Below are 25,196 nucleotides of genomic sequence, written 5' to 3'. Positions count from 1 at the left end.
GGAGATTGTGTCAGCTAAGGCCTACCCTACGGTCATCAAGTATGACAACAACATCTTAGATGCCACAGGGTTTGCAGAGTGGCTTGGGAAGATGATGAGAAGTGGGGTGTCGACCCTTGTGGTGGGAGGGTGTACGACCACCAGCTGTGTGCGTGTGTCGTCCTCACAGATCCAGCGCTCCTTTTCCAACAGTGGGCTGCAGGTGGTGGTTGACCTCAGTCTTTGCAGTGCTCGTGACAGTAACTACGTCCCGCGGTGCCAGGCCTGCATGGACAAGTACATGATGTATGGTATGGACTGCACCTGTGACAGGTGTGTCACTCCAGGTGTTCCAGCTGTCTCACCTGTGGACAAGGCCATGGAATACATGAGGGAATCAGGTGTCCAGGTGGTCCAGGGGTTTGACTGGACACCATTTGTTGAGGAATGATGAGGTATTGTGTAAAGTATTGAAAGGCACAATAGGTTTTGCATATTCTCTACTCAAAATTCAACATTAATCAAATGTCTTAACTTGTGTTTACCAACCACCACCTACCAGTTAATTAATAATGTTCTTTGAATGTCCTGTGGTGCTAGTCACAGATATCTAACTACTTTAGATTGGATTAGGTGGTTAAGATTACTTTTGCACATGAAAAACATTATTATGAATGATTAGACCTATGTTGACACTGATAGTTTCAGTGGTGGCAGGGATGTTGAAAACTGTAAAACACGAATACAATGATATAAGGGACTACAGCCAACATTATGCTACATTCTACAACTTATATGGTACTGGTACTAGTTTTGTTGGGCTTGACTTCTTTTGTGGTAGTGTAAAATGAATTTACCCACTTCTTCCATGATATGTGGGTTCTTTGATTTTAGTAGTAAAATTGTTTTCTCATGGTTAGGAATAGTGGAAAGTAAGGGTGTATTTTGAACACAGTGGTAAATAATTAACAAGTAACCTTCATGATAAGTATGTAACATATGCAGAAAAGTGTAATAAAGTGAAATACATATTTGACAATTTGTTGTCTTTAATGTATTGAAGTGAGCAATTACAGTTTAGTTTGCTTTTTTAATGATCTAGGACAATATGTTCAATATTGTTGCAGCTCAATATCCTCAGGGCAGATACAGCTTTTAGGTTTGGCTATTGTAGATAAATAGACTAAAACAAGGACTCATAAATAAGTACCTTCCCACATTTTAGTCTCAAAGATTATTCTGCAACAAGTCACAAGGGTCTGCATCCCAAATAGAAAATTTAACAGTGAGTTGACCAGCTCAAACTCTAACAACAGCTGAAAACAGTAAACAAACTCTACTTTTGACCTAATTTTCTCATGTATTTATCTGCTCTGGGCAGGCCAGACCTCATCACTTAAGTTTCTGATTATGCCCACTGAACTGGCGAAATGAACAAAACTTGACCAAAGTAGGAACATTTAGAGCCTACGTTACTTATAGCCCAAAAATCTTCAAACTGGACCAAAATTTTCAAAAGGAAAAAAGACTTTCAAAGATATTAACTTGGGACTTGACTTCTACACAATGCAATAGTGACATATGCCCATGATGTATATAATAACCAAAGATGTTAAAAAAGAACCTTGTAATAACTGATACACTGATTTCTTCCCAGCACCATGCTGCAGCACCATCTTCCAACTTGGTGCAGTACTGCACCTCCAGCTCTGATGACAAGGCTGTTAGCAGGTTCCCAATTCCCAATAGATCAACACTACCTCAAGACATACAGGACCTGATGGATGAAGTGGAAGAAAAGGTAAGGCGTTCATTTTGATCTAAAGGCCATTCAATAAACCTTACATTGAAAACACAGTACCAACATATCATCTACATGTACAACAATAGAATTAATAACATGATGCTAATTCTAAGTTAGCTCTTACATCTTCAACCAGCAGTTTGCTGAAAAATGTTTTAGAATAAGCTAGAAGAAGACAGGTTTGGTTCTATGAATCCCATGTCACACCATGTCTCTTTCTTACCCAGTCAGGGTTCCTTCCCAACGTCTTTAAGGCACTGTCTCATCGACCAGAGGAGTTCCGAGCCTTCTTCAAGTACTATGATGCCCTGATGGCGAAGGAAACGGGTAACCTGACAAAGGCCGACCGTGAGATGATCGTCGTGGCAACCAGCGCTACCAACAGCTGTCTGTACTGTGTGGTTGCACATGGAGCACTGCTGCGGATCTACTCCAAAAAGCCTCTCCTTGCTGATCAGGTGAACAACTCAATCTAAAGCCCATACATGATGCACCTATAATGTTTTTTTTGGCGACAATTGTGCCTTACGTCATAGGTTTCAGAAAAAAGGGGTTCTTGAATCTGCAACATACAGAACAGTTGTCGCATAATCTGAAATCTGCTTGAAACCCTCATCATAGTCACATATATCGTGAGATGTATATGTGACTAAGGCTTAACTGTCTTCACTTAATACATGCATGCAACGTACATTCCAGGTTCCTCTCGGGATATGATAAAGCCGTTGAATCTCAATATGCATTCCTTATCCATTAAGTTTGAAACATTCTTTCTAGATGAAATGTCTTTCCTAGATGACCATTAATATCCTTCCTTTGGTTTTTTTTAACCTAGGTTGCCACAAACTGGCATATAGCTGACCTTGATGCGAGACAGAAGGCCATTCTGGAGTTTGCCACCGCTGTGGGAGCCTCGGAAACCATCACGGAGGAGCACTTCCACAAGCTGGAACAGCACGGCCTGGACCGAGAGGACGCGTGGGACATCGGCGCCATCGCTGCTCTGTTCGCACTGTCCAACAGGATGGCTCACCTGACCGACATGAGGCCAAATGACGAGTTCTACTTGATGGGCAGGATTCCTAGGGAAAAGAAGCCGGCAACCTGAGCTTCATGATATTGATATGATAATGTTTGGAGTATTTCATCCATCATTATTTATCTCCAAATAGATAATCGATGTTTATTGATATTTAGAGGGAGGGAAAACAATATTTATGACTATTTGGTTCTGAAGTCCTTTTTACTCTAAATAAATCAAGTCTTCTCTTCCTAGTTGCTCTGGAAGATTGAGATGAAAAATGCAATTTGACTCTTGAGCTAAGTCAACCCGATTCAGAATTACTGTAAGAGTATTTAGAATCTTCAACAATGACCAAACTTTTAGGTCAGGCTTTACTGTCCTACTTGTGAAGTCTATGACTTACTTGACCAGGTTGATCAGAGAATGATGGTATTGCTTTTCATGTCAACCAGCAGGTAACTAATGTCAGGGCTGCATTTAGCATCTTGCTCACTAGAGGTCTCTTTTAGCCTGGTTATATGTATTTAAAGAAAGAATGTGTTACGACTATTTGAAAACAATGATCAGAGCAATGATAACGTTTTACTCAGAGCTTTGTGGATTCTTTCTTGTCCTGGCAAATGCAAAGATTTTGTTCTTCATTTACATTTACCATTGACTTCAAAAAGCTGCCATTGCCTCAGTCTATTCTATAATTTTTTCCTTCCCCTTTTCTCATGTTTTTCACATGCTTTTCAGTACAAGCAGCCAGCATAGAGAACTCACATACCCTGACCTGAGGCGTTTTTCCGCCTCGTTGCACCCTTAATTCGGACACGTTCAGTCAGCCTAACTCTTTTGTCTCCCTGCAGTGAACAAGCTAACAGCCAAAAAACCCTCGGGCAAACAATCCTCCAGATCTCATGTATCATATGGCAAGAAAAAGTATCTGTTTGGAAGCACCAAAGACTGTTTAAACATGAGGACAGTCATAAAATGCTGCAGTGTATCCATAGGATTTGGAAGGGACAATGTTGAGCTCAAACAGCAACAGCATAATTACTCCACACAGAGTTATCCTCATTTGTAAATGTTACACTTTGTTGTTGCAAATGTTTTTGACCCAAAAGATGTCAAAGAAATTAAGCACCAATGAACAAACACTGATAAGGGATCTATCTGGAAATACTTTTAATTCCTAACTTGCAAGTTACTGTTGTGATTGCTGGTGAAGAAGTAATCATAATGATCACTGGTACCTGAACTTGCAGGGTCTAATTTACCAGATTAGGATCATTATTATTATTACCTCTGATTTACAGAGTAGCTGATGCAGTACCCTTTGAAAAGATGATTAATTTATTTGAAACATTTCTAAATCAAACCTGAAACGTATACTACTTAAGGGGACTCATAGTCTTTTCAGTTTTACTTTCAGTCCATCATAAAACATGTCAGTCCTAACTGTGGGTGTCATTAAAAAACACAAATACCAAGGCCCTCATTTGTACAGACGTCCTAGTTTTACTCTCAACAGACACCAGATCCATTTGTCATTTTCTTTCTTGTAACTGTTTTGAGTGGTGTAAAAATCGAGGCCAGAATATCTGTAATTTGTTCCGATATACTGCCCTTGTATTTGGGTTGAAAGTAAACAAATAAATACAAAGTGTACATACATTTGGTCAAGGACACATAATGTTCGGAACCCCACTGTTATGTTACACTTGGTTTGATGGGACTTTGATGAGTATATTTGGTCACACCTGTCATGTTAATTGTTAGATCAGTAGTAAACGTGGGTTAACTGGCCAGACAATATACCGTTTGATCAACCCTATTTTGATGATCCACGGTGGATCAAACCGCTTGATCCCCACAAAATCCAGGGCCAACTTTACGATCGAATAACTCTTCATGGGGCTTTTCCCTAAATACATGCTGTAGTTCGACACTCACAAACGTTGAAATCGTGGTAAGCTTGCTTTTTGTATGTGAACAATGAATAACAAACAAACAAACAAACAAACAAACAATGTGCACGGGCTAAAAGCCCATGTCCTAATTTACATGCTCTCACTTATTATTCACTTATCCGTCTTCGTATTTTGTTACGTGGCCTGTATGTTCAACATTGTGGAATAGTCTTGGGAACAATTTAAACTTGGCTCACCATGCCATGCAAGGGGGGCACATGTAAGCATATATAGAATAACAAACGTGAATAGAGGCAAGCATTCATATAGATACTAGAGGGATGCAGGTGTAACACGCCATTACAGTCGTGTTACAACACACGTCCTCCAAATTAGCAACCATGACGCTGTTACACAGTTCCACGCTAATGGCTCGTGGCGACGACTACCTTACCGCTTCAGCGTGCCAGAGGCTGATCTGGCCGCCGACCAAGCCAAGACGCACGCCAACTAAGACTGTTTCTACTTCTGATACTCCCTCACCTGGCATAGGACCAAAATGAAATATTACCCGTCTCTCAAGGACTGTTCTCGACGTTCCAGTTGCCGCAAGGTCCGGACCAGCGCGTGGTACCTCAGAAACTTGATCTGACAAACCAAGAACAGTACAGAGCATAACAATGCACTGGGGACTCAGTTGCTCCTGTTTTATCAGGGTCGTGTTGTACATTGAATTTGACATCTTCATCATCAAATGTAACACTTGATACTAGACTTGAGGGATCGATGTCAGTTGATTCCGATTCACGACACGATATATGTAAATAATTCCAGACCAGCCCTTATTTTCATGGTCCCAAATGGTGATTTAAGAATGTTTATCAAATGCAAGATGTTATCCGAAAGACGCAGCGATTTAAATGTGCATCTGGATCCGGGGAGTTTGTTTGTATGATGTTCTTCTCCTGTGTCGTGTCTATCAACTTGCAGGGCCGGGGAGGTCAGGGTCACCCCCGCCTTCCGGACGGCGCACTTCAACTTCTTTTCTCTACAGCCGACCTTTGTTGTTGCCTCTGGCGAACAGTTTAACCCTCATGTCTCCAGTCTATGTCTACAAGAAAGGAGACCCTGTCGGAGTTTGGTTCTGAGTTTCCTTCTTCATGCCGCGAGGTTTTAAATCAAGTTTTGGGGCAAGTTGTCCTGATCTCAGGTGTATTTTGGTTTTTCATAATTTTCGCGATCAAAACTGTAATTTTGTGAGGTGCGTTATGTTATACCAATGAAAGACTGCAAGATATAGGAACCTTATTAAAAACTTTTAAAAAAATATTTGCACGACAATTGTAACAGGTACAGTGGATGACAACTTGTAGATATGTGAGAAGTTCAACTATTGCTAAGAAAGACTTATCTCCTTTTATAGATAATCGTGCAAACACTAGTTACTAGTATGCTAGTACCTTAATAACTTGTAGCAATATGCATGTCAACAACTGTATGTCGCGCCAGGAATGTATAACATCGTCTCGCCTTTGAAGAAGAAAGTCACATACAAAAGCATGATAACCATCATATACCTGTCTTTATATGTGCCTTACGTGAAGTGCTATCTTTAATCTCATAAATGAGGCTCAAGAGTTTATTAGACAAAGTTTTAGTCAAACGTCAAATCGGGGATAACAGTCCAATGCATTCTGAAGGGTATTTTTAATCAGCGGATCGAGAGTTCGACCTGCATCCCTTATACCTGTTGTCCACTCTCCGTTTCTGTCTGATTTACAGGACTTTTAAAACCACGACGTAAAATCGCTGTGGGATGCAGACCTTCGCCAGTTTACGAGCCAAGTTTGGCATGCTACAGGGTCAGGTAGGCTCACCCCCGGGCCGGAGGTCGACGTGGTAATTATACACTTAATCACATCTGACAACAGGACACGCAACGAGCCAGGGGCATCAGACCTGCGCCGTCTCCTGAGACAGAAGGGCTCCTCTGCACGTACTGTTGCTGTTTCGTGGAGGTCGTAGGTCGTCCGTTTGGTCACGCCTTGAACATGTGAAAGAGCCCGCCAGACTTCGGGAAATGAAAGTGGGTGCGTATGCTAGTTTCCATCAGCTTTGCCAAAAAAGTCAAAGCACACTAAAGAACCGACATGAAGCGCCCAGGTACTAAGTATTAAATGGCTTACCAGTTCTGTGGTTCAGATTTACGCCTTCAAACGATATCGTAACGCTTACTACTACAGGACATTGGTTACTTTCAGTTACTGATAATCAGGGCTTCTCTGTTACGTTGACATTTCAGGTGTGATGATGTCGTAATTACGTTATGAATGAATTCAAAGATGTGAAAAAAGCAACGACACTCCACGAGCAATTTGATGGCTAAGTACATGTACTTGTAACTGATGGCCCTATATATAGTAAGCCCCATCGCTTCTGAACACCTCTCCACAGGTGCAGCACAGAACATTGGGACGTGCCAGGCGTGATGGAGTGGACGTCTTTGTATATTTGCAACCTTCCTCTCAAAAAAACGTGCCGTTCGCATAACGACCTCACGAGAGATGGCTGGAAATTGTAGAGTTGATTGTATGGGGCTCAAAGGCGTCATAAAATTGACGTAAAGCGAATATCAAGCCATGAGGTACGGAGATTGATGGTATGATGTGAAGTTGTTGTGATGACGTGCTTGTAAATCTAGCTACAGAAATAGCCAGCATTTTGAAAGTGGTTTGGGCGAAGGTGCTATAATCAGATCTTCAAATTTGATGCATAACTCGATTGTAACTGCCGCTGGTCATCCACTAGTTTGTCGAGTGGTCGCTTTTGGAATAGGACAGTTTGGACGAATAGGGTAACTCTGATGAGGGGAATGCCTAATTTCATCTTTGTGGGCACGCCTTTGTCTGAGGGAGATGCACTTTTAAAAACATTTGAACAACGCCGACCGTTTCCGTTGCTAGGAGATGTAAGAAAATAAGATGTGCAAGTAGAAAATAAAATATTTTAAGTGTCTATGGTCTCAATAAGAAATGAACCCAGGAAATGCCAAACTGAAAAGGGGAAAGTGCACAGTCGCCGTCTACACAGTTTTACTATATTTGTGCACTTGTGGCTATGTCGTGCTATGTGAATAGTATAAAGACTAGCGGTAAAACAAAGAGTCCATAATGTGTCCCCCTAACATACAGCTCTGCAATGATATAATCTCAGCTTTTATCTGTTATACTGCATGTCATGTTGCTATAGTGCAATCACCATGACTTAATCCATCGATAAAGTTTGTAAGTTAAAGTTCATTGTTAAATTTATACACCACAGGTGTTTGATATTGATTTGAGAGCTGTAGCATAACAGAGGGATTTACCGTTCAACTGGCTATTACTACATACCATCGGCTCCTAGAGCCCGAGACCCCGCGGCTGATAAGGATCGCAGGCCCCGTTTTTAATCACTTGAAATATGTATGTATCTCAGGCGGCATAATTTGGTTGTTATTGCACAGGGAGTGCCTTGTATATCATGCTTTGGTCGGTTCGGTTTAATTTCTGGTGTTTTCCCAGGTTAGATACATTGTCTCGACCAAAGGCCAAGGGAAAGTGAAAAATAACCCAGTTGTAAGTACTATTCGATATGGGATCATCAACAACTACCATTATGCATACTTGTAACGTGACCCGCAATTTACACTGAGTAACTTAGCACACCAGTTTCTGTCGATCCTTTCTTACTAATTTTGTATCCACACAACCGTGAGAATATCGCTTTTGGGATGTTACTACATGTACTAGTATATTATTGTTAGCACACTTGTACACGCGTCAGTTTTGAACAGGACAGTTTGGGCAAATCGTCTGGGGGAATGCCTGATTTCATCTTTGAGGGCACGCCTTGGTCTGAGGGAGACGCACCTTTACAAACTACTGGAAAGCAGGCTTTTGGGCTTTCTGTCACGTCTGCTTGATCATTAGTCTGAACATGTAGACCCCTCAGGGATGATGCCGCCCAGCAAAACTAGGCGATACGCATGTCTCAGCCTTCGGTGGCCGGCAAATCTCCTCTGGCTAATGGATACTGTCCTGTCACCAAAGGGATCTGCTTGGAGATTAGTCTCAGCCAGTTTCATTGTCATATACAAGACTTTCATCTACAGTGTAGCTAGGAAATATCTGATCCGAATTGACTCGGACAGTCAAAAATAACCAGACGCAAGTATTCGGCCACCGACAGAGCGTACGCTTCCAGGGAGTGATTGACTCCTTCCCCCGCGGCAAACGTCTGGTCAAGCAACCTTGAAGAGTCTGGTGGAGGCTAGTGTAATAGGCGACCGTTCTATAGGACAAATATCATCAAGTTCCTGCTTATGCTATTACGTGTTGAGAATATGTCGCTTTGTTTCTGCTGTCGTCGGGTCTCCCTGGGGGGAGTGTTTACACACATCGGGTACTTAGCTACTTAAGAGTGGTAACTTGAAACCTGGAAACACTGAACAGCGGGAGAAATTATAATCTGTGGCCGGGAGGCTGAACAAGCAGGTGGCCTGACATGGCGGAGTGGCGATTTCTAATGTAGGTGTTTGGGTTTACTAATGGGCCACAGTGACTTTGATTTAAACCTCCTTGATTTTATGGATGACATCCGCTATTGCGCGCGTACATACAGAAGTCATATTCAGACGATTGACTACAATCATCAATATCGGTCAATATGATCATCGCGTCTTAACGGGAGCTGAGGCTGTGGAGAAAAGAAGATGGCAACTGATAAGTAGGGTAAGCCTATAAAAACACAATTCTTGTGAATTTGTTCTAAGCATAAAAGAAAAAGGCTTGTGTATATGGGTTTTCAGTGTTGTGATTGTTACATTCTTCAGCTGCCTATTGTAAAAAGTGAACTGCCCCCTTCAATATGCGACAGGACTAGAATTTGCATTTCCATTTACCTGTCTTTATTTCTTTACTCCAGGCAAGACAATGATTCAAGTAACGCACTAAATGCTGTAACTGGTACCCAGTGCCTTTTGTCATTCTCTTCTAGTCTACCAAACGCAAGTCTGAGGTGTTTATACACAACAAATCACTCTAATGCACGGTAATACACATCCTGCTTAAAAACAACTTGAGTCACCTTAAAATAGGCACAAAAGGATTCCCACAAATACCATGCATTCCAAAGTCAATACCTGAGGCAAGCCATACGAACTCTTTCCGGTATTTCGGCATAGTTATGTTTGTGATTTTATCTGTGTAGAATACTAACTGACAGTTTCAATTTTGACAAAAGAGCCATTTAGTAGGCCATCTATTCGAAGAAGAGCATATCACTAATCTACAGTCAAAAGGGGCATGCATTTGTGTGGCGTATACATATATAATACGTACGTCTCATGGACAGGGACTGGCATTAAAAAGTATCAGTATAAATCGCATTTCCTGCTGTTCTCACGATATGATCTCCAGATGACGTCATCCATACGTTTTCAAAAGCGGCCTTGACTTTATCAACACACAGGTTGGTGTTACTGGCCAAAATGCGCACCCTGTCGGTGACGTCATGGGTACGTCATCAGGCCTTGACCTTGGCTCCTGTCCTCAGTAAACAGTGTCATCGATCCTTTCATTACAGAAATTAACCTGCCCCCGGAGTTAGCGAGTCGTGAGCGAGGAGGTATTAAAAGATTTCAGGTGGCGTGCAAAGCGGCCTTGTCCTTCAAGGCTCTAGACAAGGGTCGACCGCTGTTATTCGCATTTTGTAAGACAACAGTAGAATGGCTTTCAGTTGAGCCTAATTTGAAACAATGGAAGGCCGTCTTTAGTCATATCAGTCCTTTAGGTCGGCACGTCCGCCGGAAGTCCTTGTCATCACGTCTAACCGCGGGGCAAGGCAATCTTCCGGTGGCGCAGGCAGGGCCTGAGTTTCAAGACGTTAGCCTTAGCCTTAGGCCTGAGCCTTAGGAGATGCACATCCGCATTCTCTATCATCCTTTTGTTCTGGACATTTATGTTTAAACTTGATTGGTTAATTGACACATCTCAAAACACATAAAATTCACCAGATGATTCACATGAAAAAGTATTCTACTCAGAAATTTTGAAGTATCGAGCTGCCAAAGCTTATATTTCCACCAGCTTCCTAATTGCTTTGCCCGGTTTGCAGCTACAAGTCTGCCGGCTTGGACCACCGTAGAATGCTGAATGAGCTACAATTGACAGTAAATGAAGATGAAGCCTATATTTGGGATTACGTTATATAAGTACGTGTCAGTACTTTGAGTGATCGCCCGAAGAGACTGGCCGAGACTACTGTGGTCAATTATCAAGCAACGAATGTTCAGGTCCAAATCGATGCCATGCAATCAGTGAAGAAATTTGACAGGACTGTGTCAACCCGAAATCAGGCCCGGAATATAGACTGCATTACAGAGGCAGTCACTGATGAAAGGAGAGGATTGTGATTACGGGCTGAGTTTTACATGTGGGTAGCTCGGCAAAGGAAACGTGACAATTAGTAACAATTTGTCAACAATAAAAGGTGATGGTCGTAAAAAGAAAGAGAGTCTATTAACGGTATACAGTACACAAAGTAACGCTATAGTATGGATTGAAGATACGATAATACCAAGGAGGTTGAACCTCCTTGATAATACTAAGAGTAGACCAATAAATTACCACATAACAATATACGACGAAGGGATGAAACTTCAGCTCGGGGCTGGACCAAATGATGTCAGCCTTCTCCGGGTGGACACTTGTTATCCCATGTACTTCATGCCGCCATTTTGTACTCGTCGACAGTTCTTTTCTTATTGGAATGCATAAGGCTAATGAGCATACTTCAATCAGCAACATGAAGTCAACAATATAACAAAAGTGGTGTGAAATACTGGATACAACAGAGTCGAGCCCTGACAATACAAGCCACTTGTAAGCTCCGCCCCCCGCTGGTGATTGACAGGTCCTCTCTAGGGGGCGACGCACAGACCATACCTAAAGAGTCAGCTCGCCACAGCTGCACGCTTTGGCAGAAGCAGGCGGTTTCCGCGGGAGAAATCTCGTCGCTGTGGTGGTGGAAGGCGCTGTTGACGCCCGAGAGTGGTGCCCAGGTAAGCCCGGGATCTGTAGTTTCCCCTAGGTGTGGTTTGAAGCCAAAGGGAGGCGCAGGGAGTGCACGAGAGGCCGGAATCGACAGGGAGTGGCCCGGGCGTTCTGTCTCGCCTGTGTGTGGAGTAGAGAGGGATCAGATGCTGGAGCAGATCAAGTGATCGACAGGGGATTTGGGCCGGTCTGTCATCCGCTGCCTTGTCGTGGCCGTGCTTTGGACTTCCCGACCCTGGGGCACCTGGTTTCCCCACCCTAAGGGGACCGCTGGATCTGTACCTGCGTCTGATCGTGTTAGCGAGGCTGAAAGTTTAGTAGATTTGTACGCGCCGCTAGTGAGGACACGGTCGGCTGCTATCACACACTGGTGCGTGGCCCGGCTCAGTCCGTCTGATCGTGCTCGTCTCACCTCACCCTACCCCCCTGCCCTCTCTCCACGTACGAAGGGGAGGGGGTCATCGCCGTGGACTTACACTGGATGTACATAATTTGCGTAAGGATTCAGGATCATACAGCTGAGAGCTAGACGTCAACAACAAAGGGACACACGAGTGCGAATCGACTTGGACAACAATAAAGCTGAGCCAGCCGGCCAACATAAGCACAGCAGTGTCCCGTCTCACCCAAACACAGGTACAACACTTCACGTCCCCATAATTTGCACACCCAGACTGCATACTAGTACTAGGCCTGTACCACTGGCAAAATCCACCTCAATTTGTGCACATGGCTCTCTGATGGCCCCAGGCATGTGAAATGACGGCGGTGGAGACTGTAGGTGCAGGAAGCTTGAGCAAGTTGAGGGAAATGAGTGTTGTAATGCTCGCCTGTGTTAATTTCCTAAATAAGGTGCTTCTGTAGATTTCGTACATCCATGGCAAGCAAGTTATTTGCACTAGTACTGTATACACAACTTGACATCTAATGAACTCGTCTTCAGGTGATTATAAGGGTATTATGGCTTAGGAAGTATCGTTCTTTCCTTTCAAAGGTTGCATTGCAATCAATTAAAGGGCTTGGCAAAGATCACAACCGGTACCTCTCTTTTATGACTCAGGTACACTTTGTATCATGATGGATATAGGTGGCTATCATCTTCAAGGTGTTAATGACACTATGTCTGGAGGACTGTTTCATCTTCCCTTTAATTTCTCTAGAGAAGTGTTTTCCTAGTTGAGATCATCTACCACTGCAGCATGTCTGGTACTAAAGTGGTTTGTACTTGGGTGGATACCAGTTCACATACTTTTAAAAGGAAAGGTGTCAACTTCAAGGTGATCTTTGAATTGTGTGATTCACAGTGAATTGCCCCCTTGGCATTGGAAGACCACATTTGTAGCCTCATATCAAGTGAAGATAGCAGCCACTATCAGAGAAATAACACTTCAACCCAGATTGAGGGTTGTGGGTTTTAGCCATTTAGGGCTGCGACTATCCCATCTGTAAAATCGTCTGCTGATGAAGGCCTTGGAATCTGCTGGAGATTGAAAATCAGTCTTGCTATCAAGTTCAGGGCCAATCTGAGACTCACCCACCGGTGGTTCTTGGCAGAGGTAATGATTTGTACCTCAGAAGCAAAATGGTTGGATCAGTTGTATAAAGATAAAGTCTACCACAATGCAAAGTATGGGTCATTACCGGACATGATATTTACAACTTGGAACATGTTACTGTACTGTGATTTGGGGACTTTCAGTTCAAGGAGTACTTGTTGGTCCTCTTCCATTAAGAGATAGTGTTACTGTCAGTTCAAGTGGTAGGTTGTGTGTGCTCCCTGTTGAGACAAGAATCCAGGGCTATTCCATCTAATGGTAGAGAGGACATAGATCTAGATCTACTCGGGGACATTGTTGAAATTTGATCTCCCAATCCTTTCCCTCAGACCATCCAGCTGAAATGGAATACCTTAGTTTGAGACAAGGCAGACACTGCATGCATAACTTGATACCAGAAGTACCACCTTCAAGTGGCAGGGAGAGTTTAGTCAAAAGAATTGTTTGTCTTCGATTATCATGAAAGTTCATCTGTGTTGGTAGTAATCATAGTAAAACGTTAAACTTTATTCCAACACACTATTTACAGGGATCAAATTTTCAGCGACTACTGTCGCCTTCATCAGGATAATTAATGACCAATCACTTCACAACGTGATCTCGCGAGAGTTACGGTTTACAAACACGTGACTTCACTCACACGAGACTTTACTGATACGTGACGTAAGTTTAACGTTTTACTACAATTGTTTGTCTTCGTTCTAGTGTGCATTGTCATCATCCAGGGTAAAATGCTCAGCTTTTTAGTGTTTGGTGCTGTCTGAATAGTTTCAGTTGTCAGGAAGAGCTTTCTATCACAATCTCTGAAATTCATCTACATTTTCAATTTTTACTAAATGTATTCCAGGCCCTCCTCCTTGCCTCTCCATTGAGTTGATTCTCATCATGATGGGATTATCCGATAAATGGCATACACAAGGAAATCCACACATGGTACATGTAGATCTAGTTGCAAGGGAAAACTGTTCCCCGGAAAAAAATGTTCATACCATATCTGTATCTTTCAACTGTATCCTTCAACCTGGTCTGTTGATTTCCTCAGCCATGTCAAGTCAGCACAATACTAACTTACTCATGCCATAGTACTTCCTTTTTTCAAGGGTTTTAATGAGATCAACACCTCTTTATAATGGCTAATTAGTTTTGTCTAAGCCACTGACAAATAAAACATAAGCAGCATAATGGAACAGGAATTACCTTGTGGAATATGGGTACTCTGCGTTGGATTTTTTTGTTCCTCTGTAAGGCCTGGCTTTCAATCAGAACATGGCCAGGTATGGTCTATTAAAAGTCTAGTAACTGCTATTAGATCTCATTTCTGGCTTTCTTGGATGTCATAATAGTCTAGCATACTGATGAGGTCTTCGGTCTCTTATCCCTTGCCACTCATTTCTGTTTCCACCAGGAAATTTGATGCTTTCAGTTACTACATTTAAATTATATATACATTTGTAGTATATAAGGTGGCCCCTTTCTTTCATTGGATTTATATGCTTAAAACCTTTGATATCTTTGATAATGCATCTCGCATTAGCAACAAATGCATCATATATGTATTACTAATTATTATGCATAATATCTTTGCCATTCACTTTGTCCAGGAAGCATTTTTTTTGTAGAGCTAGAAACAATCTCATGTATTATATAATGACTAGGAAAGTAGTACTAGGAAAGGTGGATCAAGTAAGGCTGACTTGTCCCTTTGCAAATGTCTTGATAGTGTACATGAGACAGATATATCTATGAGTCCAGTTTCAAAATGGCAGAGGTATTACAACACAAAGATCTTTGTATTGATCAAACATGTTCGTCATCTTCGGTCTGTTATTTTGCAGGAAGGTTATGGTATGCTTGGAATGCCCATAAGTTTCATAGCACTAGCGATGTAGCTGTCACTGTAGATTGTTTTACCATGGTCCAATGGTACTTCAAAGTATATAGCTCTTGTCTGGAGTGGCTGAAGCCTTCTCATAGCTTTAACCTTCTCCATGCTTTGTGGCAGGTTCACATACCAAATTATTTGTACGTCTTACAGCTTAGGTTTTCCCTTAAATCAGCTTTAAGAAGGCTAGAAATATAGTTTCTTCCTGTCACCTTGTAGCCAGGTTGCAATGGTAAGGTAATGTTCCAAGCAGGTTTGCACGTTTGTCCTTTGGCCCCCACCTGTCTACATTCCTGGGTACACTAAACACTGCTGGCCTTTCAAAGCTTGCACCTTGCCGATATTGATGAGCAATGGGCTTATCAGGCCTGTTGTACCTGTGCTGGGCCCTGAGCACACACCCGCTGTGTGATGTGTCAACAGTGCAATTTGCCTGAAAACAATTATACACTCCTGCTTCTTCTCCCTCCTGTATAGGCCAGGCTTGCAGGTGGACACGCACACTTGTAGTGTTGTTTCTCACCTGCCCCATGGGACACCTAATTTGAGGAAACTACCTGTAGTTAAGACGCAGATCAAACTGTTTTCACCTGTCCGTAAGGTTGCCTATGCTTTGGAAGCTTGGAATGTCTATCATTGATTAGAAGTGACATACTAGTCAGGTTTATTTCAATGATAATCAATACTAGGATTAGTATTCAGTGGTGACAAGGGAAATGCAAGAAGAGCCTTGGCTTTTTTAATGGCAGCGAATTATGATGCAGCAAGGCATTTTGGTCTCTACAACTTTGGCAGCAACTGGTTTACCAGATGTCTTATGTGGATTTGCCTTGGAAGATGGAGGGGGCACAGTGTAAACTTTCCACTTGCACGGATGGCCCTGAAATGGTTTCACCATGGCATTACTGTGATTTGTGTGTAAACATCCTCAACTCTTGTTGGGAAATGTCATGTTTAGTGGCATGGCATCTCCCAGACAGAATCTAAGTATGCCACGTTCAACAAAGGTAATATCACTAGTTCTTGGGATCTGTATGAATAGCAGCATGAAGTACCCGGTATGCTAGTGTTGCTAGAGTTACCAAGATCTATTCTTGCGTATAAGCCTTGCATGATATTCAAAGACATTTGCGAGGACAAAAAGATACCTTTTAATACCTGCAATCTGGGAGTTAAATGGCAGATACATGAATATGGCAAAGAAGTTTTTGGCAGCTGGCAAAAAAACTTTCATCTAGAGGCTGTGTTGTTGTAGTGATCCATGTATGTTCCCCTTTGAACCTGAATAATCAGTAGGGCATATTTTGTATCATATTATATATATATGGAAATCTGTTCCATTTTTACTGTTCACAGTCTGACAGGTGCAAACATCTAGCCTGTTACATTTCTTTTGACAATAGCTGCTGTGAAATTAGGTGGAAAATAATGCAAAAATGGCCACCAGTAATGAGCGAACGTGCAGGAGAAAATGGTTGACAGACTTTCTGGCGAAACAGTGGCCCATTGTCCCAGGAGACCTGTCTCGATAATCATGGCTTTCTAAATGTTGTTTACAACCAAAGTGGTAGGTTCAATGTGGTGTATGCTCAGGCTTGGGGTTGGCGTTGAGGAGTGATTACATGGTTTCCTTAGCCATGTAAAGGACTGTTCATTATGGAATTGTACAAACTGGATTGTCATTTGGAAATGATTGTGATATTGAAGTACTATATAAGCATTTAACCTGATGGAAAGCCTCACAGTTGTAGCTAGTTTCGCCTTTGTTCATAGTGACAACTGATGTTGAAGTTTAAACTTGCATGGTAGGTGTTATCACAAAATTTGGTTCAGTTGAACCTAATTCTGCCCAATTAGATGAATTATATTATAAGGTACTGTAGTTGGTCACTAAACATACCGGTAGCCATGTACATGTAATTTTCCTTACATCAGGTCCCAGTGAGGATTTATGTGTAACTTGATGTGTTGCTAAAAAACCCTTCCTGCTAACACTGAGTGGTCTTCATGGGCAGTTTTCAGTGTAATGTATTTGGAATCCTTCTACTGTTGTTGTCAAACCAATTGTTTTGATAAGATCTGTACCTGTAAAGAGATTTTGAATTGGCCCCTACACAATTGGTGCCTACCCTACAAATAACATCTGAAATATTAGTTTAGAGCTTGTGGGCTTACAAACGGTCTCATTTTTAAGCTGAGCAAGTCAGTAGCTGTAGTTTCCATGTGTACGGTACTCTATTGTTATGTAACTTTCTCCCTGCTAAGGTAACATCTGCCTGAACTGGTTATTTGATCAGCAAGGAGAAGGTTAAATAAATGTTCATCTTCTGGTAAGCCATCTTGGAAGTTTCCAATGAATAAGGAAAAGTAACACTTTTGAGATCCAAGCAGATTGATTTTGCCAGCTACATGTAGCCATGTCTTTTGTAGGTGCTCTTAGTTGTGTCCAAAATGTAACATATTCACCCCAGCTGGAGACATGTTGTAACCTTGTGAACAGTTGGAGTAAGCTTGTTCTCCTTCAGGTGGGCTTTACCTTTATGTAAGGGAGCTGAAGTGGAAACTACCTGTATTATGGCTAAATCACTGGCTATGATTACCATATAGCTAAGGAGACTGTGTGTGTGTGTGTTTTGTGTGTGTGCATGTTTATGTGTGTGTGCGTGTGTGCATACATCATGCACATGTAGGTGTAAAGCATAGTTAGAAAGAATCTCTTTGGTTTTCATTTCTAGGAGTTTTCACAGACTTGAATTGTTATTCATGATCCACGAAGTACAGATGTGGTTCTTGTAGTTACCACACTCAAATGTGCCTATAGTCTAGACTAGTTTCTGCTGAGATCTGTGCTCTCTGGGTGCGGAGAAAATGGAATCTAACACTCAAACACTCTCTCAGTCTCTGTTTGCAGCTTTCTACACCTGTCTTCCTGTCAAGCCACTTTGTTTACCAAGGATCAAATTATTTGAAGAGGTGCATATAGAAGGAGTCGTTCTTTATGCACACAGGTATTTGTTGTTGCTTGTTTGTTGGGAAATGTTTTTACATGGACAACAAAACCAGATAATTGATAAATTGTAGGTTTGATGTGGTGCTGCCAATTTGGTCTTAGCAACAAAAGAGGACAAGCAGACTCTCAAGAATGGTTGGCAATTTTTGAGTAAAAACTAAAGGGATCTGGAATTCAGCCAATTTACTGACACCTTCTGTTAGATGCTATATTTGAGTTAGCATGTAACTTGTAAGTATTGTGAAGGTATATATCCGGCGGACGGATTGTGAAGGTAAGTGTACAAATATTCTCTTTTCTACATTTTGTTAGAAGAAATCACAGGCTTAGGAAAGCCATGATTGTAAAATAAGGTTTATGAACATTATCTGTTCTTAGACAAGCAAATTAACTGGCCAGTTCTCTTGGCACATAAAAAACATCTACCAGGTTAAAGTAGGTTATCAGAAAATATGAATCAGATTTATTACACCCATTAGTTTACTTATCTCTCTTTTAACCGACAGTGAAAGATTACTGGAATATTCAGCTGCCTATCCCCTGTTTAAAGATGGATAACATTGTTTCCTTTCCAGGTTCCTGAATGGAGGTCTTCTCAATGAAATTTCGGTACCCAGTTGTTGTGATGTTCAGCTTTAATCCTCTTAGTCCAGACCTGATTATTCCATCACTTTTGAAGGCCATTTTATCCTGGCTGTTGGTACATCCATATTCAACGGTGGCAGATAAACAAGATCTATCTTTCCTAAACCTTGTCAAGACAGGCCCAGTCCTTCATACATTACATGTATGTTGGCACATGGTGTTGCCGTTTCAGTAGCTCTGTCTAGATTTGCTACATGCTAACTGGTGATTTATGTGAAGTACACAAGAATGGGTGGATGTTTTGCAATGGGGGCTAATTTTGAATGCAGAATATTTGAGACTGGGCCTGGGGGGAGGGCTCATTACCAGTTTGGTCAGGCAAGATTAGTTGGCTTTGAAAAAGATAAATATTTCAATGGTTTAGATATATTCATTTGTATTGTGAGGATATGGTTTAGGTTCAGTTTGCTGTAGACTGAAAGTGTGTGTGTGTGTGTCCCCTGTCTCTGCTTTGGCAACTTCAACCTTTACAATGTAGCTGTGTGTGGTGATGTATTTGAATCCCATCCCAAAGATGCCAGAATGGACGATTTCTTGGACTGGACAAGGTTGTAGCTATGTAGTCCAGCCATATCTTTTACTGGAAACCTGTGATCCTCTTTCCATTAGAATAGCTGCCTGAAGTCTGGAATGTATATTTCTTACCACATAGATCTGATATTATACTAGAAGCAGATCGGTCTTAGTAGATCTAGAGCAGATCACTATGTGGTATCATTTCAACCTACTGGTTTGAAAAGATCTTTTCCCTCCAGTGTGATGATAGGGTAGCTTGATGTATGATAGGCTTGTGTGACTGCTCATTAATCAGATGAGAGTGCCCCATAAAGGTGGGGATAATAACCCAGTCTGCACGACCAGCCACATACCTCCCGGGCATGTACACTGGGGAGGTGACATACTGGCTACTCCAGCAATTAGTACCTTCTAAAATCAAGCAAAGAACAGACCAAATTAATTGGTAACTCAGATATATCTCAGTCATTTGTTGACCTGAATGTTTACTTACATGTACATCATGAGTTTAACACAGCTTTGGCCGTAAAATGTCAGACGACAGAAAAGATTTGTTTCTATTGTTCTTGAACCCTTGTTGGGGACAAATATGTCAGTAAAAGCAGGATGTAAATTACTGTACTCCCCTCAGAGACTTCTATTCTGGAAAACCTCCAAATTTAAGTTTTAAAGCCCTCGTAGCTGTGACTCAGCATCCTGATGAAGGCACTTCTATCATGGATCTATACACTGTATATTCATACATGGAATCTGATGTGTATCCATGCTTGTCCGTACAGTACTTCCTTGTCGCCAAGGATGATACAAATCACAGGTTGTCTGAGACGGTATCTTTCTGGAAATAAGCCACTTTCAATTTGCCATTTCAAGATGGCAGAAATTCGGTCAAATTCTCGGAACCTCCCATTTTGCAATTGACAGTGAAAAATGCCAAAGTACTGAGGATATGCCAAAAACACTTACTCAATACTCAATACTGAGAATAGTCTAATTTTTACCTGAAATGGCCAGCTTGCTCTGATGATTTGTGCACATGCTTTGCTAAAGGTCACTGTACAGATGAGGATCATGGGGTGAAGAAAAGGACTCATGGGAATGGCCACTTTCTCAACACCTGCGTCAGGGCGTTTATTTTCCCCCCTTCCACTGGCAACAGTTCTGATACTAGCAGAATGCAGGACATGGACATTCAAGTTCATCTCCAACATAACCAGCAGGTTAGTTTCTCTGTGTAGCCGAAGGTTAGCTTGTGATGATTGAAGAGATAAGATCTACTGATTCTACCATCCACCTGTAAGGTGTTTATGAGGAGGATGGCTAAGTGTCCCATGAGCCAAAAGGAGTTGGCAAAATAAGCCAAGCAGTTGCCAAAATACACTACCAACTGTAAACATCTTCAACCCATTGGACCTCGAAAGACAGGCACTGTTCGTGTTGCTACAGATGGTTCCAGTATTTGGCCCCTATTGAATAAATGAATACGTGATTTTATTAATGCAGTGTGAGTCCTATGTGCAGACATTAATGTAGATAACATGACCTGTGCAAGCTGCAGGAAAGATATGTCTATAGATTGTTTGTAATGTAAAATGCCGGTGGTTTCTCTACTTGGCTAAAAAACAATTTTCTGAGTTTTCTGGAAGCAGGGGCAGACTGAAAAGTCTATACTGTGTGGATGTGTTGTATTGTAAGGAAATTTTGATTCGAATACTGATCCAACTCTTATGGACTTTCTTATGTCCTATCCACTACAGACCTCCTGCTCTGCAACAAATTGAAGCAATTTAGACCAGACCATCTTTCCCGCCCATATATTAAGTACTATAAGCCCTGGGGTGTTGATTAGTATTAATTGACTAGAGTGCAATCACATTCATGTAGGGACGTGTGCTTGTGTGTATTAGTGAAAGTTGTTCCAAGTCGGCAAGTGCTGTGTGAATGAAATAACGAACAAATTAGAGTAGATCAGGATCATCACTGTGACAGGAAGCTCATCTTTATTCCCCAGTTAGCTATCATTTGGACCATCAGCTCAGCAGTCCATGGGTGGTTTACTAGAAGGCAGCTGCTAGGAAAGTGAGTTTATGCAGGATGGCATTGCTCTTTACACAGGGGAGCCTCCATGACCTAATCTACATTCTTGAAGGCTCTGCTGTCTCCTTCTGTTTGACTTATCATGCATCTGGTAAGGAGGAAGACCTGTGTGTGTTTCTGCCATTTGGCACCATGCACCAGCTTTGCAGCAGACACCACTTGCACTGCATCAAACAGCTTGTCATGCCTAATCCTTACATGTCGTACTCTAACTTTTAACCTCCTTGCTCTAATTCATTGTTTGAAGTTTTCAAATAGGGAGTCTTCTAACAGAGTACCATACATTTCACTACTGGTACATTGTGTAGTTTGAGGGTTGAAATCTGAATCCTGATTTTTTCTCTGGGCTGGCTTATTGTTTAGAATATCTACCAGTTTGTTTGATATTTCATAGATCACATACCCTTTGGACGCATTCTCCTCTTCTCCTGTAGTATCCTTTGGTGAATTTGTTTTAGACTTTATTCAGTAGGTCCATGCTGATTGTACTTGACCAGAAAACCAGTCCAAATCCCATTGGCCCAAGTCCAGATATGGCATAGGAAAATGGTTGAATGAACTGTTGAGATTGCATCCACTTGCAGTGACCTGGTTTCTGAAAAAAGCCCTTGTCATCCAGCCCATTCTATACTGAGGTCTTTTAGAGCTGCCTCATGCTGTTGCTTTTGAGCCCTACGTGGTCTTAAATAACTTTGTTGTTAGCCTTAGGTGCAAACAGCTAAATGAGCCTGTTGATCCTGTAAGTTGTTACATTTACATCTTGGCACCTGTCCAGCCATTGTACACTAGACTTACTTGCATGGTTATAGTTCTTCAGAACTGACTGGTAAAACAATTTTAGACTTTTTATGGACGGGTGGGCTGTTATGATCTTTGATGACTGTAATTAGATGTAATTGCACTTGTTGTAGTACTTAATGTTGGTGGTAATTCCAAATCCAATGTAGTACCTTTTCGGTTTGACCCTATTTGCAGAGGACATCAAGGTCAAATGAATTCTATGTGCAAACACAAGTACAACTGTTACAGTGACTGTATTTTGACTGTTACTTCTTCCACCAATGATAATGTTGCTACCAGTGCTAAAGTGTGAAGAGCTGATAATTGTTTTATATTTTCATCCTGTCATATTTAATGATATTATGTTGATGTTGGTAGTACCATTGACAAATATTTTGTTTTATGTACAGTTTAATAAAACAAAAAAGAAGACGTTCTCCTATTTTACAGCATTTATGAATACTCAGATTCTAGGCTTTTGGGGGGAGTATGATTACCTTTTGTCAGACATTCCTGTCCAAAAATATACATATTTTATGCATGTAATGTCAACAGGCCAACCTGTGAGGATAGATTAAGGCATGGCTGTCGTTAGTAGTAGAGGCAAGCACAGGCTAGTTTAGCTGTGATACCTGGAGCAGAGGGGATCTCCTGGGCTCCATGTGCCCTACACTACTGATGATATTGATCCTGTTGTGGACAGTGCAATCATGGAGGAAAGACATTATTGGCTGTGCCTAGAGCTGCGAGACCTGCGTGAGGCTGTTACTAACGGCTGCCATAATAGATAGATGATTAGGGGAAAAGGACATGACAGGAGGGGAATGCAATACAACCCAACGGGCTGAGAGCAGCACATCTGAAATACATGGAGGATTTCCTGCAAATATGGGACCAAATCAACCAATGTAGTAAAATGTCGATAGATTCCATGTGATGAAATTTAAACGTGACAAAATTGAGACATGACGAGCTGCTGTTAAACATATGATTTTATATCACTTCAGGTAATGAGGTAGCATTCTTTCTGCAGAAAGTGTGCTTGTACTTAGGATAGCATGGCTGGATGCCATGAAAGATACATGGTTCATTCTTTTGTCCCGTGAATATAGTGATGAATGCGTATGTTGGGTGTAAGTAATGTAATGGTGTGTGTGGTATGTCTGCCTCTGTTGGCCATGGGTTACTGAACACTCACACGCCCTGGTCTGGGGCCGGGTTATCAATCATATATCCTGGTAATGTAATAATACAGACATCTAACTCAGAACAGTCTGGACAAGACATGCATACAATAGGACAATTGCTTGTATACTTCTAGTATATAGTAACATGAAAGCAGAAATTCAATGTCAATTTTACAGTTCGAGTATGTTTACCGTAAGTCAGAAGGAAGCCATTTGTCTGTGTTGCTGTGAGGTACATAGTGGACTACAAAGAGAATGTTTTTAGTGGATAGGTGAGTGAAATAGAAGGATTTTAGCCTTACAGATTTTTGACAGTTACTGAACAGTATCAACTAATCATCACCATCATCATGTACATGTACTATTATTTTATGTAAGCAACAGTACTAGTGGTCCTGTGAGGCTGTCGTATATTGACCGGAAATGTCCATGTCTTTCATACAGTCTTTACTTTGCTGAAGGACATTAAGTGGTTGCTGAATTCTTGCCTTGAATGAAAATGTGCACATCCGGCCATGAGTAACAAGGCTGTTGGAAACCAGATACAAGCTCATTAGATATAATTTAATCCCTTCAACTTCAAGCTTCCAGTGTTACCAGCCAAGTACAATGCCTTTTTCTAGGAGGAGATGTTGATGCCATTCAGTACTTTTCTGGCATGTAACATGGCATTGCCATCTGTAGCTAGCTTAGCACTCTTGGTATGCTGTCTGGGGTCTTGGGGGCTACAGTTTACATTGTACATGACAGGGTCGCCAGAGATAACTCAGCTAGCAAGTCGAGTCTGCATATGTTTAGCTGCTTAGAGCCTATAAAGTCAGAGCACAGGTTTGGTTGCTGGGGCAACCGTGGGGTGTAGGTAAGATCAAAGGGTTCAGGGTAGTGGGTAATGGGCTGGGAGGGAGGGGAGACTTGATTGCTAATCTGGTATGTAGTGTTGCTATGAAGTGGTTTAGATGCAAGAGCTGCTCAAAAAGAAAAGAAAGTGGATCTGATGACTACAAAAGATACTGTTTGTTAGTTGTGCATGCATAATACATGTAAAGCAGCTATAGTAGCTACTATAGTGGTAGTAGGTATTAAAAGGCCCAATACAGTTTGCAATTGAGGGGAAAATATATGTTTTTGAAGCATCTATAAAATCTATCATAACATCTTAAGTTTGATTAAGGAAATTCTTCAGGACGTTGAAATGAAAAGCACACTGGCGTCCAGACCAGAATCTTTCCCTTCTCAGAATGTAAATGCACTTGGATGTGGTGTTACTAACTTTGATAAATGGTTAATACTTTGTTGACCAACAGCCATTACCCTTCAAACAGTGTTGTTACAGGTGTTCTTCCAGATGTTCACAGTGTACCTGAGGTGCCCCAGGACCTGTGGCATCCTGATCCCAGTTCCCATATGTTCAGTAAGGTGTTACAGAGTCCACGAATCATTGTCTTTCTTCCCCCATACTCTACCTACTTATTATGACAATGTGCCAAATGTTTGATATGGTCATGAATAGCAGGATATTAGGCCATGTTTTGACCACAAACAAAGTCTTGCTGCAATAATTAATGAGATTTTATCTCAAGATGCATGAATTACAATGTATTTTCTTATCATGGTAAATTTTTGAGGAACTAGTAGCAATTCTACCCTCCCCTTTTTACTACTACATGGAATTTCATCCATTTCTTTGTATTTCTGTACAGATCAAACTTGCAAATCATGTGTACATGTAC

General features: G+C 41.6%; 1 protein-coding gene and 1 pseudogene across 7 annotated transcripts in view; both read left to right on the top strand.

The window, feature by feature from the left end:
* The window catches only part of LOC109475623, an 8,218-nt gene extending 4,760 nt beyond the window's left edge, over window positions 1–3,458 (top strand). For 5 of the 7 annotated variants that reach the window (XM_019776350.1, XM_019776352.1, XM_019776349.1 and 2 more), the window contains 3 exons: window positions 1,637–1,780; window positions 2,011–2,241; window positions 2,619–3,458. In XM_019776350.1, the coding sequence (XP_019631909.1) occupies window positions 1,637–1,780; window positions 2,011–2,241; window positions 2,619–2,891 (648 nt within the window). In that variant the 3' untranslated portion in view covers window positions 2,892–3,458. Of the gene's footprint in view, window positions 1,353–1,636; window positions 1,781–2,010; window positions 2,242–2,618 lie in introns of those variants that run through there. The other 2 variants (XM_019776357.1, XM_019776358.1) reach the window with 2 other exon arrangements.
* A 6,774-nt stretch (window positions 3,459–10,232) lies between these two features.
* Window positions 10,233–25,196, top strand: part of LOC109475410 — a 21,433-nt pseudogene continuing 6,469 nt past the window's right edge.

This window comes from Branchiostoma belcheri, unplaced genomic scaffold (genome assembly GCF_001625305.1).
Source record: "Branchiostoma belcheri isolate BF01 breed outbred unplaced genomic scaffold, Haploidv18h27 scaffold34, whole genome shotgun sequence".
Taxonomy (NCBI): Eukaryota; Metazoa; Chordata; class Leptocardii; order Amphioxiformes; family Branchiostomatidae; genus Branchiostoma; species Branchiostoma belcheri.
Note: the sequence above shows the minus strand (reverse complement) of the source record. Positions and strands in the feature narration are given on the sequence as shown.